A 13,518-nucleotide genomic window follows, 5' to 3' on the forward strand; every position below is an offset into this window, starting at 1 on the left:
GCTCAGGAGTGCGCTCCAGCAGACGCAGGTTATTAGCTGGGGTTGCAGTATCTATCCTCAGATACGGCGGTCCAGCTTGGGCCTCGGCGCTTAGCGTCGAACGTAACCTGCAGAAGCTGGAGAGTGTACACAGGCTAGCGTGTCTCAGAGTGATAAGTGCCTACCGCACGGTATCACGGGATGCCGCTTGTGTGATTGCGTGTATGTTACCCATTGGACTAGTCATACGGGAAGACGAGGAGAGTTTCGACATGCGCGGAACCAGAGGAGCCCGTAAAGCCATTAGAGTCACTTCGACTATCAAGTGGCAACGGGACTGGGATAACTCTTCTAAGGGTAGGTGGACCCATCGGCTGATACCTAGCGTATCAAGATGGGTTAATAGGAGGCATGGGGAAGTTCACTTCCATCTGACACAGTTCCTGTCAGGCCATGGCTGCTTTAGGTGGTACCTACATAGGTTTGGGCATACGGACTCTCCCGTCTGCCCGGATTGCCCAGGGGTCGACGAAACTGCCGAGCACGTACTATTTGTATGTCCTCGTTTCGTCGATGTTAGAAGCGGAATGCTAGAGGTGTGCGGGAGGGACACTACTCCGGATAATCTTATCCAGAGGATGTGTCAAGAGGTTGATAAGTGGAACGCGGTCTCGGCCGCTACCACTCAGATTGCCAGCATCTTGCAGCGCAATTGGCGCGCCGAGCAGCAGTCGGATAGCGCCGACTAGTGGGTAGCTAGTCTCGAGGGTGAGGTATTAGCGGGTAGTTGGTTAAGTAGTAGTGGAACTAGTGGGTAGCTAGTTATGAGGTAGAGGAACTAGTGGGTAGCTAGTTGTGATTTGAAGCTAGTGGGTAGTGCGTGGGCGTAGTAGTTCGGACCCCTCCCAGAAGTAATGCCGAAAAGTCTGTTCCGGGGAGACTCAGGGTCTGTGAACAGGGTGGTTTTAGCGGTTTTAGCGGTTTTAGCTAAACCCCGTTCGCCGGTAGCCCACCGGTGTCTGGATGCAGATTCCCACCCTACTGGAAAAAAAAATCCGAGACCGTCACGAAATCATGTAAGATTTTGAACGTTAACAGCGCATTCATCTTTCGATGGATTTTTGAGATTTATATATCAATCGACTCGGAAACTCTCCACCAATTTTCTAGTTATATTGAAACATTTGATTATCAACGTTAAAGTAGGGTATTGGACCATTTTGGCAGTACCTCTTTTTTCCGTTCGCAACGTGAGTCTCATTCGGCCGTCGTTCAGTGTAGTTGGTTTTTGGGCTCTTCTTTTTGTGCGGTGCTTCGCACCAGTTTGCCACAAAAAGTTGGGCCAGAGCAGTGACCGCAGTCGGCGATATACATACAAGCGTATGTTTGTGCAAGGAAAGGATGATCGATTGTTAGAACCGGCAATGCAATGTCAATGCGATAATCGCAATGCAGATGAACAAACATGTTCGATTCAAAGATAACTTAGGAAAATGATAAGCCATTTTATGATAAACTGCAAATTGTTAATTATATTTTTAACATTAAATATGCGACAAAATCAAAAGAATTCAATTTTAATTCAGGAAGTTTGAATGCACTTCAGATACTCTGTGGGTACAATCATGCGGGACTTATTGTATACGGCTATAGCATCGGAACGCATACTTTATTGAAACGGGCTATAGGTTACAATAGACTCCCGGATCTAAGATTCTTGCAGTTATATTAATAATATGGTTGCACGAATATGTTATCCATAATGACACTGCCAGATAATGGGAGTTAGAGTGTAATAAAATAGCAGAAACACCCTATTCCCGTTCCAAATTGTTGATTCAGTGTTATCTGTTCAGATGTAGACTAAATAAATTAAATGAATGACCCTATTCCCGTCCGCAGCGTTTACTACTCTGGCGCATCTTAACCGAATGGCTTGGTTTTTGGTACCGTTCTGACTCAAATCCCGAACATGACTCATATTCCGAACACTGGCGTTCTAGCGCCTTAAAACTAAAACTGTCATTGGTTTTCCGCACTGAGGATCAAGATAACAAACGAATTCAAACTCCTGTGGAGAAAATTACACGAATAAAGTTAAAATGGGCATTTAAATGCTAAAATTCGGAATATGAGTCATGTTCGGAATTTGAGTCAAAGCGGTACATGGCTAGTATTTGTTGATTTCTAGTTGGCGCAACCGGGTTTTATCGACTCGCGCTTCTTTGCGGGACTCAACAATACGACTATCCCTTCTCTGCCAACTATTCCTCGTCACTCCAAATAACAGAAGGCGGAGATTCTGCCAAAGGTCCAAGGCTCGTATTCTTCCACCAGTGATGACTCGATGCTCTGACTACCATTGGACAGAGGCACCTGTTTGTCCGTAGCCAGAGCAGAGATTCTTTGCAAGGTCCAGGGCCGATGCGTATCGCCTCGCATCTGTCGTAAAATCGCTTAATCGTGGTACACGCACTCACCAGTATACACCCCCAGCAACAAACATATTGCACATCGATCACAGTAACTTATATATGCCCGAATTCTCTCACAATGTGGTTACTGCAACAAGATTGGCTCAACGTGTGCTGCTTGGGATATCATAACCATATAACGCTAGTGAGTTATTTTTATTTCAGAATAGTATTAATTAATAATCATACTCCACTATTTCCACCTATATATTACTACAAATAAACTAGAATAGTGGTCGAAAATTTGGAATGAAACTGAATCCCTACTAATTTTACTCTAAGTCGAATGCAACAGTTGGAATTGCGAAAAGCATTATTATCACTTGGGATTTTAAAGTTGAAATTTTAGGTTATCGTACCGTCGTCGGGGAGACAACGGGTCAATAGGGGGTGAGAATGGGTCGCTGTTTCAACTACATAGAATGCTTGTAGAATAGATTTAATGTATCTGAGAACAATAAAACTGAATTATAAGTAACCTTTTTGAACGATTTTGTTATCCAACCTCCAGACTGTCGGTGAGGGCTCGGACGTCACCCCTGACTACGGTATCCAACATTTTTTTATATATTTTAAGTTATGGTAATTTTGTTCTAAACCAGTGACATAAAGTAATCGAATGAATTATCTTAAAATATGACTACATTCCTCAATGCACCAAACTGTTCTACGTAGTTTACGTTGGGCGGTCGTGTCTTGTACATAACCCTTCAGATTTTTTTTCAAATAAAAATCATCATTCATAAGGCAACATATTGAAATTCATACCGATTCCTTGTGGTTTGATTGAAAATCATACGTCCATTTTCCTCAGTGTAATATTAATTCAAGACAAAATTTTCAAAACGACTTATCTGCTTTTGTAAACAAAGATACAAACGACGATTTGACGAATCTGATACATCTCCCACGCAAATCAACAATATCAATAGGCAGGTGAAGGATTCCGCTACCTGTTGATGGTGTTGGTTTGCGTGGGAGAGCTATCAGATTCGTCAATTCGTCGTTTGAATCTTTGTTTACAAAAGCAGATAAGTCGTTTTGAAAATTTTGTCTTGAATTATATTCAGGAACAATCTGAGAAATGATCCACTTATGGTTCATGATTATGCGGGAACGTCTTTCCCGACGGAACTGGATGTCAAATCAGAATCAAAAATTGGAGACCGTCAAGAAATCATTTATAAGGGCCGATGCCCACGTAGCGTTTATTCAACGGGAGGGGGTCAAGCCGAGCGTTACGGCCCATACAAAAAAATTAAACCTTCCATACAAAAAGTGTTACGTGGGGGAGGGTGGGGGTCCAAAATCACCAAATTTAGCGTTACTTAATTTTAGAAAGAACCCTTACCGCTTTTTCCCGATGCACACATGCGTCCTTTTAAAGGCTACCTTACACCTCGGGAAAATTTTCCGCCGGATTTTTGCCCCCGTGTATTTTAAAGGGGGCCGGGATTTTGATTTTCCGTGCCCAAATCCCAAAAACATCGCATATGCAAAAATACATGGGGAAAAAATCCGCGGACCAAATTCCCGAGGTGTGAGGCTACCTTAACGCCGTGTGCACGCAGCGTTGAAAATACGCTACGTGGGCATCGAGCCTAAATAAGATTTCGAACGCTTAAAGGCTACACGCCCGAATAGAAATGAACCATTTATCGAATCGGTAATATTAAATATTCAGTTTCTATTCATGGAATGATAATATCTTCAAGTAATAGCACATAAAAGTACATACCATCTTAGAGCATCATTATCTGAAGTCAAGTGATGATACTGCGCTGCCAAACGGCTTATATTCACTACCGGTAATCTTGCTCTAAACGAAAATCTGTGAGAAAACAACCACTTTGGAAACATCCATAAATTACGTTACGCTTAGAAGGGGGTTGTCTGAAGTGTGACGATCCTTACAGAAATATTACATGTTTCATACAAAAAGTGTGACATAGGGGGAACCCCCTTCCAAAAAATGGCCAATTTTTGCATCACGTAATTAATGAATCTTCCCTCTTGGGAAGTTTTGGTTCTCAGTGTAATGTGTATTTCTAATCGAAAACTTCGATAGATTTGATTGAGTGTGCATGTTGCTCAATTTTGCGATGTTTCAAACCGAATCACGGACACAGCCAACTGTCAAACAGTCAACGACGAGCAAAAGAAAAGTAATCAGCTCTGTGTGGTGCGAAGCGAAATAGAATAAAAAAAACTTACGTGAAGTGAAAATTTCGGCCCCAAATTTGTGTTACTATCGTTCCTCAGGCCACGCGAATGTCGATCCGGGAATTGATTATATCGCAGTTCTAGCCTTACCATCAGTACTTGTATTATCGCTCTACGAAATACCCGTCAGAGCGGATTATGGCCTTAGCAGCTCGAAAGACACCATCAAAAATCTGTAAGTACTGTGTGCTGGTGAGAACACGCAATATAATGGTCATTAAAAACACCTTTCCTAAACTTTGGATGACTATTTTTCTGATAACAAGGGGGAATGTTCCCATTTGGGAATGAGTTGCGCTATCAGGCGGTTTTAATTGCATCGAAAACGTCTCATAATTGCAAGTTCTGTTCACAGCTGAGGAGATTTTCATTGTGTGAAGGTTTTGTGCATTACGTACGTATTGATGAACGGCCTTCCCTGCCCTTCCGCTCGAACATCTCCTGATCTTCGAATGAATTTTCTGTTCCCCAAAGCGAGAGTTGATCATTCTTTTCTGTGAGGTGCAGTCTGAATTTGCCTGTCTTCTGCATAAATAGTGCGAACGAAGAGCGTAACACGCAAATAATTATAGCGAAATATGGGGCGTGATGGATACCTTAATGATGTATATACACTGGGGTCGCTTTTTACGCAGGTTGTTTATAGTTGTTTCTCATCCTTAGAGTTTTTTTTTAAAACATTTAAAAAAATCCACTTAAAATTTAGGAAATATCAGATGGTACTAGAAAGTGCAATGTAGGTGCTTTGAATATTTTATTTTTATATCTATAGATCCAAAGAGTAGGGACAGAGATTTGGTTATGAACACAGTTTTTTATTTTTTTTCATAACTTTTACTTAGTTGGTATTAGACAAAAGATATTTTAGTTACCAGATAAAGATTGTCGCTGTCGTCGCTGCCCGGAACATCTTTTTCTGGCGAGGATAGGGGAGCTAAATGTCAAAGAAGTAAAATCCATACGATTTGACAGCTTGGTACCCAACATGTTCCGGACAGCAGAACAAAGGGAACCGAAGCGACAATCTTTATCTAGTAACTAAAATATCTTTTTATTAGACCCATATTTGAATACCAATGAATCACATACAGTGGTTGGTTTCCTACCCGCCACTGCCATATCCAGGCGCTAACGTATATCTCGGGTACTTATTCAAAAAGGCGTATGTGATTAAACAAAGATTCAAACGTCGATTTGTCCAATCTGATAGTACTCCCACGCAAATCATTACCACAGACAGGTAGAGGTAGCCTTCGGCTACCTGTTGGTGGTGTCGATTTGCGTGGGAGTGCCATCATATAGGGCAAAATTACGTTTGAATCTTTGTTTACAAAATCACATACGTCCTTTTGAATAAGTATACGAGATATGTAAAAATAGTCAGCATGAGTTAACTACCTGAAGTTTGTATGGGGAAAGACATCTAACACAGGTTTTCTCAACAGCAGGAACTTTTCATGAATATCTATTTGGTAGTTATGTAGGAAGGTATCTGCTAGTGCCTACCAAATATTTTTTCGATTAAGGTGATTATTTTCGAGATAATAAACTTTAGATGCCTTTCGCCATACTGATTTCCTAGTGTGAAGCTAAAAGAAAGCTAGATTAACAATCTAGCGCTAGTAGCAGCGCAGAAATTAGCTTGATTTTGGATGAGGGCAACTCCTATCGTTCCAAGTACCAATTTACCAATAAACTTCTCTTTCCCATTACTAACTGTTGATAAAAATGATAAAATTTGTAAATATCATAAAGAGTATCGGCTCCGCTAAGTGCTATACATGCCTGAGCCTCTCAAATAAATGAAATTGAAAAAAAATCCGTCTGACATTGCCGTGTCCTTTGTCGATTGTTCAAATGTCAATTGTTGTCAATTGCATCGTGTCGGATTATCTCTTATGTCGTTTGTAATGATTGGTTTTCTTCATCTTCTTCGATGGCTTTACATTCCAACTGGAAATTGGCCGGCTTTTCAACTTAATATATTAGCATTTCCTCAGTTATTGATTGAAAGCTTTTCTATGCCCGCCATTGCATGAGTAGGTATATTGTGTTGCAAGTACAATGGATATACAATGCCCAGGAAGTCGAGAATGTTTCCCATCCGAAAACATCCTAGACCGGACCGGAAATCGCACTCGCCATCTTTGGATTGGCAATCCTACGACTTTGCTGGCAAGGCTACTGGAGACCCTATTAGGCTTGCGCAAATCTCATGTCTCGTCGGAGGCCATTAATAAAAAACCCCTGCTTTTTATTAAGTCAAACCCCACCAAAGTGGGCTTCGTGGGCTTGCGGTTAGCGACGTCAATTGTCTAGACGCATGAGTTATGGAGCGTGGGTTCGATTCTCGCCCCGGTAAGGAGAAAACTTTTCGTAATCGAAAATTCTCCACCGGTCCACTGAGTGTTATGTGTCCTGTCAGTTTTCTAGGTGTTAAGCGTTCAGTCTGTACGACGTCTGGTCGAAGACGGTGTTTCTGTCTTTTTTTTTTTCTAAGGCAGGTCCCGTAACTCACAGTGACCAAGGGAAAGGTTATCAAGCCCTTGCCTGCTGTCCTTAATATATGGACCCATTCTCCAATTACATAACGCTTCAGAGAATGGAATGGTATCTGTCAGAGCGTTAGGGCCAATACGAATTTTAAAACCCTTCCATACAAAAAAACGTTTCAATGGATGCAGGGAGGAGATGGGGAAGAGAAAATGCATCCATTTCATTCATTTTGTAATTTTTCGATTTATTTGCTGATGTGTTTTGCATACAACCTTCTTTTTATGAACAACCTGTTATCAAAAACTGTGTCTAACATTTTGTACACACATACACTACAGATATTTATGGGTATCAAGAGGTTTTGGAGTGATCCTAAGTCTTTTACGTATACTTAGTACCGTGATTCGCTCTATAACCGTGGGGTAAAAAACGTTGTTCGAGCGCGAACTTTCCAGTAATCGAAGGACTTTTTTCGCTGCATTGACAGCCACCGAAAAGCACTATATCCAGTATAAAACACACGCGGGAGTAGTGACCCGGGGCTTGAGTCGCCACAAGCCCTTTGTGTCCAGGAAAACGCACTGTTTCTTCAAGATAAGGCCCCAAGAAGCTCGTCCACCTTTTCACTAAGGTCCGACTGATACAAGATACCACCAAAATTTCCACCCCGAAGAGAGCAATTGCTACCGCAATAAATTAGCTTCCCAGTACACTTTACCGTGGTAATATGTTGAACTAATAGCAAAGAACACCGAGACGAGATCGACCGTTTTCTATCGTTTGTAATTATGGACTGAGGGTGTTAAAGCAATATACAATTTTTGCACATTTGCTTTGTGCGGGATTCTTATGAATAATGGACAGTGCTTTTGCACTCTCTGATTGCTGACGAGTTCAGCGATGAGTAATTTGGTTCGGGGGGTTTGTAGTACAAAATGGAATTAAGTTATACAGTATAATACATTTTAATTATTGGTACTTGTGTCCGGCTCCAACATTCCGGCCACCTTGGAACACATAGGGGTTCCAGCAAGACAACGTTGGACAAATTCAGGCGTAGTTTTGTTGTAGACATCAATTCAGTGATCGCTCCGCCGTAGATCCTCGCAGTTGACCGGGAACAAAAAAGAAGACCAGGTAGATCAAACGACTTGGTTTGAAAGGAATGGAATTGCAATTAACTGCTTCGAGCACGTTCTCCCTTGCGGGTTGCTGTACCTGGATCGACGGTTTCAGTTGCTTGGATCCGGTGACGGCAGTAGAGCGATCTTGGCTACGGCACGAACGATGTCCTTCCCTGGAGCAGTGCGTAGGGTCACGACTCGGACAACCCCGTCCTTGCCCGGGTGCAGCTTCATGACTCGCCCGAGCGGCCAGCTAGTAGGAGGAACGTTGTCCTCCTTCACGACGACGATGCGGCCTACCTCAATGGTGACCGGGAAATTGCAGCCTTTGGTTGCCCGTGACTGCAGCTGTTGAAGGTACTCCGGGTACCTGGAGATGCTTCTGGAACACATCGTAAGCTTCCAAACGGTTGTCAGGAATCCCACGAAAATTGGCATCGAGTACCGCTTGAAGGTTGGTCCCGACGAGAAAATGTCCTGGAGTTAGGACCTCCAGATCGGACGGTTCACTCGGCATCGGAGTCAGCGGACGGGAATTGAGGCACATTTCCACCTGTGCCAGTAGACTCAACATCTGTTTGTAGGCAATGTTGGTGTATATAGCCATATAATAGCCCTGTTTGTCTGTCCGGTGACTAGCCAACCAGACGTAGCACTCGGCGATATTCTCACAAAAAATAAAATGTTTGACACTTAAATTCTTTTTTACTATCAGATGCAGAAAACAAAACCAGTGACAACCTTAGACAAACAGACACATCATTTGAGGAAAAAAATCACAGTCAACAGACGTTGAATAACACATGAGCCGTTTAGATCGAAAAAAAAAACACTTGCCACGGGCGCTTCTGCGTCCACAAATAAACTAGTTTATAATAAACAACATTAATTTTTTTTACGTGCAGTTTGACGTTGGCAACGGTGATGTGTTGTTTGTTATACTTAACCACGCCTACCATGATGCAATTAGTCAAATGTTTGGAAATTGCAATGCAAACACCGAAAATATCATAGAGTGGTGGATTTACATTACAGTAGTCGACGCCGCAGATAGCGAAGGGGCGAATTGGTGAGTCTCGCGATGCTGGAAGATCTGCTGTGCTCTGCTGGACTAGTGTGGACTAGGGTTTGCTGCGAAAGCAAGTGTGGCAATGGTGGAAAACGAATTTGGACAAATTTCTGCCGCCAAGAATCCAAAACTTCTGGTTCAGTGTGGCTAGCAGGAGTTGCGGTCCTGCGTGCAGTAGCTTCAAGTGAAAGAAACTAGCCTGCAGAGTCGACAGCGGGTGTTTGGCAGAGAGTACGATAGGATGCTTGACGTAATCGGAGAGTGTGGCATTCCGCAGCCAGCCACCGACGCGAATAATGTGATCTTCGTCGATGTATGGCTTCATTAAGCTTCCCATTAATTTTAAAATCGAAAAAATTTGAAAAGTTTTCCAATATTTTTGGTAGCAAACACTTTTTGGAATATTATTATCAATTCAGTGCAAATCCGAATTATAGCCGCTAACAAAGTTGGATTTTTCTCACAATTCGTACGTTAAACCTAACTTCGGAAGTAGTGCGCTGTTTTCATTTGGTGATGTGCTATACAGCGCACTACTTCCGATATTAGGTTTAACGTATAGATTGTGAGAAAAATCCAATTTCAATAGCGGCTATAATTCGATTTTCTACTGAATTTATAATAGATGGATCACACTTTATGTAGACGTTTTCCAGCCTATATTATTGTTAGATGATAACATCATTTTTCAGTGGGACAAATTGACTCGAGTTGTTAGTAAAGTTAGTTCATCACATGACAATGATGTTTGATGTTTCTCAACGTCAGAGAGAATAACGAGCGATAAGGGCGTCGATGACAGAAAGTACATTATGATTGTTAAATCTGTTTATGATTGTTAAAACCGCCTTGCGACACTTCAGGATAAGTCTCGAAAAAGAAATTATAGAGCAAGTTATGTCAGAAGTAATTCTGGCACAAGCCATCAGGCTAGATGGCATTTTGACCGTGCAGGAAGCCGTGAAGGAAAAAAATGCTTGATTATGCTTCATTGAAAAGACAAACAAAATAAAACGACGCTGCTCATTTTTGCTAACAAGGGTATTATTTTTTACTGTAATTCAGTGCTCCTAACTCCGGTAGGATTTGTAAAGAACATGTGCGTATGAAAAAAGCTCGCGAATGAAATCGCCTTTTAAAAGGATCATGGTGTAATCCAAAACTTTTTAATTGATTTTGAAATATCACATTTTTAGAAAAAAAAAATTCTTTTCATTACCAATGAAGAATAGATACCCAAATACTAGTGTGGAGGTCGGATTTTTTAAATCTAAAATAAAACTACAAACTAATTAGATTTAAAAGATTTTAGTATATTTGACCACCCATTTTTGATTAACTTTAATACTAAAGTTTGCCATTTAGAAATAATAGTTTATTAGAATTTCTGGATTTTCTAATAAGAGGCCATGGTTTTATTGGATTTTAAAAAATTTCCTCAGAATGCAACGACGAGCTACATCTCAAAAACTTCTTTTGAATTTGTTATTAAATCCTAGTTTAATAACAGGTGTCCAAATAGTTCACCGTCTAGAAATCAATTAGATTATTTTATATCATTATTTTGCTGTTATACAGAAAACTTTGAACTCATATTAAACAACAAATGGTGTAATGAATTATCAACATAGTTTTGTGTAACAACTTGTAATTCACTCCCTTTTACCGTGACGGTGGGTAGATACCTTCTCGTGGTGTGCTACTTAATATGATGCCTTAATATGATACCATGGTCAACTTGCTAGCTTCTGGCTGATCTAACGAATACCATCCTCAATATCCAACTTCGTGGTACTTATGAGTGTGTCGTAGTCACGGGCCTCTTGCTTCCATCCTCTCCCTCCTTATGGTGAAGATGGGCGTGGCCAGTAGCAGTAATCTTCACGCTTTTGTTGTTCTTGCCTTGTTCTTTTCTTAATTTGTGATAGCATTCTAAGGATCTCAAAAATAAAACACATGTTTGCAATCTATGAATTATATCATAACAATGCTATTGAAACTTGTAGCTCTATCTCTGGTTAAAAACTTGCTCGCAAGGATTGGAGGTATCGCAAACGGAATGCAGTTACGTACGAAGCTTGGAGAAAGTGGAGTAGCGTACGTGCTTCCAGTGACTGACATCGCATCGGTCGAGTGCTGGATCTGTGACACTCGGTTCGCTACGAAAGCCTTCCAACGGCTTGGAAGAGATCACAGCCAATTTAGAACGTTCGTGGAGTCCGTCCAAAAATAAGTGGGAGGTGAGATCTTCAAGGCGAAAACCACCTTTTCGAATGGCTGCTTTGTCAGTCGTGCAGCACAGAGTTCCAACCGGACGATGGAATGCCGACTGGATAACGGTGCGACCTTTGATTTTTCCGTTAGTAGCTGAACAGATATGCCGCCACTGATTTCTGTTCGTACGTATTAATAGGATCCGTAAGCTCCTTGAGAGATGTCGGCGAAGAAGTGGTGTTGTAAATTGACGGCGTTCGAAAGCGAAACAAATCGTGGGACACGAACGTTGCTCAGCAAATTAAAAGTGTTATAAAACGCCTTCCACTCCTCCTGTAACTTGGTTGGGAGTGCTGTATCCCACTCACATGCTTCTCCATTCTGCTCCAGTGCCCAGAACTTCTGAAGCGTAGCTTCTAGCGGATCATCTTTCGTAGAAAGGTTGCAGATCCGAGGGCACAGTAGATGACACGGTTGAACTCGACGACGACGACGACTTAGATAAAGCAGGATCATGAAGCAGCGAATGATGTCTTTCGTGACACGTACGGCATGAGAACTTCGACGTAAACTTCTTCGACTGATGTCCGCTGCACAGACAGTTTCAGCACAACCGCTTTAGCGTGACGAATTCTCGGCCAACTCTCCTTCCCGAGGAAGATAGGGCAGTTGCGCAGGACGTGATTGACGGAGCAGGACAGTAGACACGGTGATGAGGTATTCGAGGATGCAGCGGCGTTGGCTGCGAACTTGATTTTGGTGTGTTTTGGAATGTTGCCGGCCACCTTTGCCGACGGCGGTGAATGAGGTGCTTGTAGTCTACTAAATTCAGCACTCGTACGCACTGATAGAGGAATTCTACCAGCTCCTCATACTTCACGTCATCCTGCATACTAGTCTTCTCCTCCCAGGCTCGCCTTCACAGGCCTTCACAAGGCATTGGAAATAATCGATCAGGCTGTGGATCTGATTAGCAGACTTCTGCTTCACTGCTGGCAAAAGTTATTGCTTAAGAATCGACGGTTGTCGTAAGTGCAAGCGTAATTGTCGGTTTCAATATCGACCGACTCGTAGGATTTCTTTGCGTTCCCCTCTAGAGACTGCAGGTTTGGTGACTGTTGGTATGTCCGGATTGGAGTGAACCATGGACGAAAATGTATCACGGAACGATAACCAACGTGAGAAATCGCCATTGAAACGTGGAAAATCGATCTGCGGTAAGCGGAGGTGGAAGTTGTTTGGTGGAGCAGCAAACGAAGCATTTAGTTGCGCTTGATTACCTTCGGTGGGGTGTTTCGAAAGCAGGAATCCTTTCGCTGTGCAGTATCGGTGCTAGAAAACTACTCTTTCGGCAAGGTGTGCCTCCAGATCTTCGCTATCTAGCCGCTCGATTGTGTGCTGAACCTCCGCAAATGCAGTATTTACTTTGTCTAGAGAGTCGATTCTCACTTCCACTCGGCACCTGCCACGCACTGGATCGAAATCGGAGATGAATTTTGCAACCGCTTGTCGCTTATCGATCAAAGATTGCCGCTGGACCACCTAATCCGCGAGGATTTTTTCTGCCTTGGGCGGCATTGTCAGCGAAAACACAAACACGGAAAACGTACGGAAACGGTAGTATAAATCGAAACGGATCTCCTCCCCGGCGCGAGCTACTTGTTTCTTCGCAAAACCGAACCGGCGAGGCAAACACACAATAGAACGAATCAGATCCTTCCCGTCGCGGTGTATTGGTCTTCGCGACGAAGAAATCGACGGGAAAGGGTTGTTTTAATCGAACGTATTGCTCCTTCCCGTCGCGAACAGACCCAATCCTACGAGGTAACACAATCAAGGGCGCGAACGATTTCCACTTGAATTGTGTACCGTTTCTGTCAGCTTGTGAGTGCAATCTATAGTAAATGTCTTGTCTTCTGTGACCTCCAAATACCCCAGG

At 42.5% G+C, this 13,518-nt stretch overlaps 1 protein-coding gene across 1 annotated transcript in view; it reads left to right on the forward strand.

Annotated features, from left to right (window-relative positions):
- Nucleotides 1-4,587: 4,587 nt before the first annotated feature.
- The window catches only part of LOC134205621 (katanin p80 WD40 repeat-containing subunit B1), a 38,967-nt gene continuing 30,036 nt past the window's right edge, over nucleotides 4,588-13,518 (forward strand). Inside the window, exon 1 of the mRNA XM_062681036.1 lies at nucleotides 4,588-4,851. Within this exon, the coding sequence (XP_062537020.1) occupies nucleotides 4,815-4,851 (37 nt within the window). The 5' untranslated portion in view covers nucleotides 4,588-4,814. The remainder of the gene's footprint in view (nucleotides 4,852-13,518) is intronic.

The sequence above is a fragment of the Armigeres subalbatus genome, chromosome 1, assembly GCF_024139115.2.
Source record: "Armigeres subalbatus isolate Guangzhou_Male chromosome 1, GZ_Asu_2, whole genome shotgun sequence".
Classification (NCBI taxonomy): domain Eukaryota; kingdom Metazoa; phylum Arthropoda; class Insecta; order Diptera; family Culicidae; genus Armigeres; species Armigeres subalbatus.